Source organism: Leptidea sinapis, chromosome 44 (genome assembly GCF_905404315.1).
Source record: "Leptidea sinapis chromosome 44, ilLepSina1.1, whole genome shotgun sequence".
NCBI lineage: Eukaryota > Metazoa > Arthropoda > Insecta > Lepidoptera > Pieridae > Leptidea > Leptidea sinapis.
Window position 1 is genome coordinate 3,189,766 of NC_066308.1, and position 6,000 is coordinate 3,195,765.

Sequence of the window (6,000 nt, forward strand, 5' to 3'; positions counted from 1 at the left end):
ATCTAAATTATAATTATGAATTGATTCAAGGATCTCAAAATCTGTATAAATCACCAACCCTGTTCTTTATGTTTTAAGGCTGCCAGTCCACCAGAGCGGAGCGAGGCAGCGGAGCCGAGAAACGGAGAAATATTAACCAATAGGATTGCACAAAATCTCCGCTCCTCTTAAGTGGACAGGGACTTGCGAGCTAGTTTAAAATTTCATATAAAACCGGTATGCGGAGCGGGGAAACGGAGCGGGGAAACGTGCGGGGATGCGGAGCGGGGAAACGGAGCGGGGAAACGTGCGGGGATGCGGAGCGGGGAAGCGAGTGCGGGCGCGGGCGCACTTTGCGCCGGCAGTGTGCCGCCGTATTCCGACCAGTGCGTATGTGACCGAAGATAATGGATGAAAAACTTATTGAAAGTGTGAAAAAGTTTCCGTGCATTTGGAACACATCTTTAGAATTTTACAAATGCAACGAAACAAAAGATGCTGCGTGGGACCAAATTATCATTGAAACAAACATATCGGATGGTAAATAATATGTATCTTTATTCTATAATACCTTCTAGTAGGTACATATTGATATCTTTTTTTTTATTTAACAAAATAGCCTATATAATGTAATAGCCTAAATAGTTAAATAATGTCCGCAGCTGGCCAAATTATCTATATCTGTCTCACATCACTGACTATTATAGATTCTTTTCAAAATTCGAGTATCTTGCCATGGTACCTTCCCCTGATTATTAAAGTATGAACAATACATTTCACGAACTTGATAACCATCGTTACTAGAATGTTATGTTTCTATAATATCACCAACTGATAATAATGATTGCTCCATGTTATTTTCAATATTGTTTATATAATTAGGTTGTCTTTGAATTAAATAATTGTGCAAAACACATGTTGCTTTTATTACCTTGTCAACTGTTTCTATTTTGCATTCAAAATCTTTATGATACACGTACCACTTTCTCGTCAATACACCGAAAGTTGCCTCAACAATACGACGTGCTCTTGATAATCGGTAATTAAAAATTTTTTTTTCTGCGTTAAGTCCATCACGTGGGTAAGGCCTCATAAAATTTTCCATTAATGGAAAAGCTTCGTCTCCTATAAATACGAACGGCATTTTTGCTCCACCTTGATAAAATGGTACCGGCTGAGGTAAATTCAATCTCTTTTCTTTTAGACTCTTTCCGAAAATGCTGTTATCAAAAATTCCTGCATCAGAAAATCTTCCCATAGATCCCACATCAGCCATTATGATTTTCCTTTTGGCATCAGCTAAACACATCAATACTACAGAAAATCTCTTTTTGTAGTTGAAAAACGAGGACCCGGTTTTCGAGGGAGCCTTGATATATACGTGCTTGCCATCAAGAGCACCTATACAATTTTTAAATTGCCATAGTTCATCAAAATCTTTTGCGATTTCTTTCCAGTCGTTTTCTGTTGGTTGTGACATGACAAGAGGTTGCAATATATTCCATAAAGCATCACAAACCTCCTCAACAATTCTTGATACACTTTTCAATCCAATTCTAAAATTCTCTCCCATCGTTGTAAATGACTGGCCGGTTGCTAAATACCTAAAAAAAAACGTATTTAATTGTACTTCGCGTAAGTGATGTAATATTTTTGTCATAAATAGACCATGTAATACATTTTTGTGTTTGTTGATTGTTTCAGTTACAACTGCCAAGTCGCGATGGAAACAACTGAGAGATAACCATCGGGATGCCTTAAAAAGACAAAATGCAACAAGGAGTGGACAGGCTAGAAAACAACGAAAAGAATGGAAATATCAAAAAGCCATGTCATTTTTATTGCCTTACATGAGTAACAGAGACCGGTCAACAAATTTTACGCCCCTGGACCACTCAGTAAGCGAAACTTCAAATCCGCCAAATACCATTGAAGAGAGTTCACGGGAATCATGCAATTTTTTGCCATCAAATTCAAATAATCTTCCTTCTGCCGATGATCCTAAGAATCCAACAGCTTCGGAATCTCTTCCATCAACATCCAAAAAAAGAAAGAACGATGAAATTCTAGATTATTTAAAAAAAAATCAAGAACGCCGCGAAGTGTTGGAACGAGAACGGATAGAACTTAAAAACATGATGTCAGCCAGTGATAAATACGATGAAATAGACTTATTTTTTTTAAATTTGGCTGCATCGACAAAAAAGCTGCCGTATTATTTTCAACTTCAAATTAAAAAAACCTGCTTTAATGCGGTAATGTCAGCTGAAGAAAGTAATCTTCAACATAGTTGGTATTCTCCGAATAATTATGGTTATTCTACAGGCTCAACACCTACATCAGATAACATCAACACTAGTATCGATACTCCTAGTGCTTCAGATAATATCAACACTAGTATCAATATTCCTAGTGCTTCAGATAATATCAACACTAGTATCAATATTCCTAGTGCTTCAGATAATATCAACACTAGTCTTAATATTCCTAGTGCTTCAGATAATACCAACACTAGTGTCAATATTCCTAGTGCTTCAGATAATATTAACACTAGTATCATTAATCCTAGCGCTTTACAAATTCCAACAACCCAGGATATTGAAACATCTGCAGCAGAGCCAACAGAACCCAATGAAAATGCGGTCAATTTTGAGACAGATTACGATTTTTAAATTAATATAACATGGCTTCTATAACTGTATGCAAAAATAAAAGTTACTTTGATTTAAAATGTGTACTTACTTTAAACACACCGCTAATCTTTCACGGCTACTAATTGAATTTCTGTAATTTGTGTCTTGTTTCCGAATATATGGTTCAATCAGGGAGTGAAGTTCATAAAAAGTACATCTTGAAACTCTATAAGAATTTTCGAAAGTTTCTTCATCAGCTGTTTGGAAAAAAGTAAAATATTCACTGTGTTCTGAACGATGTTTGATATGATTTCTTAACCAAAATCTATGTTTCCTCATAGAATTGTTCAAATGGTATATGGTAAGTATTTCGGCTTCTTCTGACTCCAACTCTTCTTCCTCAAGCAATGTAAGGTAATAATGTATCAACTTTTTCGATGGCATGTCTGCTATCACTGACATTTCGCGTAGAATTAAACCAATCGCCCCACGCCGGGAGCTCGAAATCACTCGTCGCGTACTTGCTGCCTAGCTCCGCATATTGAAAAACACAGCAACTCCGCTCCGCATTACTTCCTCACTCCGCTCCGCAGCCTCGCTCCGCTCCGGTGGACAGTCACAGTACGCAACTCCACTCCGCATTAGTCCGTTTCTCGGCTCCGCTGCCTCGCTCCGCTCTGGTGGACTGGCAGCCTAAGTGTTTGCTGTTAAACAAGTCATGCGAGATATTAGTTATTTACGCTTCTTCCTTTATAATTTATGGAGGGATATATCCTACTATCAAGATCCTAAATGAAATATCATATTCTCCATACATAAATATAATTTCAATTTTATATATCATTGGTACAGTAATAATAATATGAATGTATTTATTTTATTCTTAGCGAAATTTATGAAACCGGGGAGGCTTTGATGTCTACAATATTTATCACAACGTTAAATATGTCACTACGTTTTATTAAATGATATTTACATTAAATTTTCGTCGATTGTTATATAATTCTGTAAGAATCAAATTTATACATACCTAGTATCTAGGTAAATCTGTTGAGGTACGTCAGTTTCAAACATTCAATTCATTCATTCAAATTAGTTCTATTGATAAACGGCCATGTCACTGCGCCATCTAAGTGTGTAGCGTTATGGTTGCTTGTTTTTTATAAGGAGTTCCATTTCTTCTCGGAGTATTTTTGAACTGTGATTACAACGATGTGCGTGTGGTGTCGCACCAGAATAGCACCACCCCATCTCCTCTCGTGGGTGTCGTAAGAGGCGACTAAGGGATTCAAAGAACGGAGGATGGGCAGCAGCATCCTTCCGAGAACCACTTTTTATCATATCTGAGGTCCGAAGACAGGGTATGGACTCGATAATCCTAAATTATTATTAGCTACTTGATATTGACTATCCTCGACAAACGATGTCGTCCACAAGATTGTAGGACGACAAAACACTCTACTAAGTGGGTGAGTCAATTTGGCTAACTATTGGTCATAATGGATTGTTTGTTTTATGGATTTTAGGCAACCATACATTTTTGGGGGCTTAGCACATGTGGTGGTTAAAGACTTTATATCAAAATTGAGTGTTTTTGAGTATTTGTTTATCAGGTCCGCCGTTTTTTTCATTACCTTTTTTGTGGGATCTTTTTCAACTTTTTGGTAGATTGCATCATTCCTGAGTATGTCCGACATTTTTTCCTCATATTCTGACGTATCCATAACCACCGTCGCGTTTCCTTTGTCAGCTCGGAGTACTACTATATCCTTATTGGCCCTTCGTTGTGCTAGAGCAGTGAATTCTGCGAAAGAAAGATTAGGTTTCGGCGGTTTGCTCGATAGTAGTACACAGGAGATATCTTGCCGAATTGCCTCTGCTTCCTCCTTCGGTATTGTATTTTTGAACATACATTCCTCAACTTAGCTGATTATTTGTTCGTGGGGGATTTTTTGAGTTCGATTCAGGCAGGCAACGCGAGCACACGTGCCGCGTTATCTGTCCTCCATCGAATACTTATTACCTGCGTTATTGCACTATCTGCTCAGGCCACCTGGGCTAGTTATTGTTATCGCGCGCTATTGTTCGGGACTCTTTGAGTCTCGCATCTGCTACGTTCCTTCGCAGAACGAAGCTTAGTTATTATCAGTGTTAATTACCTGGTTTACGATCGTGTTAGTTAGCACCTGTGCTGTGTTTCGCGATTCTGCACGCTAATCGTGTATGTTTGTGAGTTGCAGTTCGTGCCGTTTGTGTCTTCTCCGCGGTGGCCTGCACAGCGTGCATCGGGGTTCCGGCCCAGCCAGTCTACATTGAGTAAAGCTAAGTCTTAATTACCATTATTAATTTCTTTTAATTTTGATATATTATATTATTATTAATATTATTTAATAATGTACAAGTGTCCAACTAAACTATAGTTGTCCACTTAATCATTATATTCTCCCTCTGCCTGACTCGGGCAGCGGGGGTTGTTACCTTTAAATTAACATAAACCAACATTCTATGACCCATGGCTTCACCAATGGTTCTTGACGAGGGTTCCCTCAAGGCCCTCATGGCTCAACTGGCACCGCTCATAGCGGATCAGATAAATAACGTGGCAGCCGCCACCAAAACCAAAAATTACGCCTCGGCATCCGATAAGTCGTCGGATGACGAATCGGAAATGGAAGTCGGAAGCATTTCTGACGCGAGCTCCGCGGCCTCGGTTAAACCGAGGAAAATGATTTTAAGGTCAGCTCGTCCGCCTGTTCTACAGGCATATTTTAACGCCCAGGCGACCCCTAAGGTCCCGGTAGGTACTCTCGACCGCACGGAAGCCCCTCAGGCCTCCAGTGCTTCACCGGCCCAGCCGGATACCGCTCTTCCGTCGAGAGCAGAGAGTGTCGCGTCGGACACGGATGGCTTCACCACCGTGAGCCGTAAAAAGAAACGGACAAAGGAAGCGTCTAGCGCTCCTTCCTCCCCGCCGCCCGCAAAACGCGCTCCGCGCGACCATCCGCAAGCCGTGCGGCCCCCGCCTCTTTTCATAAGCGACAGGGCCCAGTGGCTTGTAGTACGCAGAGCGATACCCTCATCGCTTCAATACACGGCCAAGGCCTATACCAGCTCTATTATGATAGAGCTGAAGACAATTGCGGACCACCGCTCTTTAACATCTATACTCAGGGAGCTACGTGTTGGCTTCCACACGTACGCCCTCCCTGAGGACAAAAAACTGCGGGTCGTTCTTAGGAACATCCCAAAGGAACTCGACATTAAAGAGATCCACGCTGACCTCAAAGAGCAGGGCTACCCTGTGAATGAAATACCCTGCCGCTGAACCTGGTGCTGGTCGTTCTCGACCTCACTAAGGAGGGCAAGGCGATATTCAATCTGAAGGCCA

At 40.6% G+C, this 6,000-nt stretch overlaps 2 protein-coding genes across 2 annotated transcripts; one reads left to right on the forward strand and one right to left on the reverse strand.

Moving 5' to 3' along the window:
• The first annotated feature begins 84 nt into the window (after positions 1 to 84).
• LOC126977282 (uncharacterized) lies at positions 85 to 2,710 on the forward strand. The gene is made up of 2 exons (XM_050826042.1): positions 85 to 519; positions 1,684 to 2,710. The coding sequence occupies exons 1-2, from the start codon at positions 387 to 389 to the stop codon at positions 2,649 to 2,651; spliced, it is 1,101 nt and encodes a 366-aa protein (XP_050681999.1). The 5' UTR covers positions 85 to 386; the 3' UTR covers positions 2,652 to 2,710.
• LOC126977279 (uncharacterized) lies at positions 513 to 3,305 on the reverse strand. The gene is made up of 2 exons (XM_050826037.1): positions 2,722 to 3,305; positions 513 to 1,583 (listed from the first exon to the last, which is right to left on the reverse strand). Exons 1-2 carry the CDS (start codon positions 3,072 to 3,074, stop codon positions 788 to 790), a joined length of 1,149 nt encoding a protein of 382 aa, XP_050681994.1. The 5' UTR covers positions 3,075 to 3,305; the 3' UTR covers positions 513 to 787.
• Positions 3,306 to 6,000: the final 2,695 nt, after the last annotated feature.

Bases quoted from the DNA above. Each gene is read 5' to 3' on its own strand.
- LOC126977282 (XM_050826042.1), top strand. From the start codon at position 387: ATGGATGAAAAACTTATTGAAAGTGTGAAAAAGTTTCCGTGCATTTGG. The intron at 520-1,683 runs GTAAATAATATG...TGATTGTTTCAG, and splicing joins TGAAACAAACATATCGGATG to TTACAACTGCCAAGTCGCGA.
- LOC126977279 (XM_050826037.1), bottom strand. From the start codon at position 3,074: ATGTCAGTGATAGCAGACATGCCATCGAAAAAGTTGATACATTATTAC. The intron at 1,584-2,721 runs GTAAGTACACAT...GTTTTTTTTTAG, and splicing joins AGATTAGCGGTGTGTTTAAA to GTATTTAGCAACCGGCCAGT.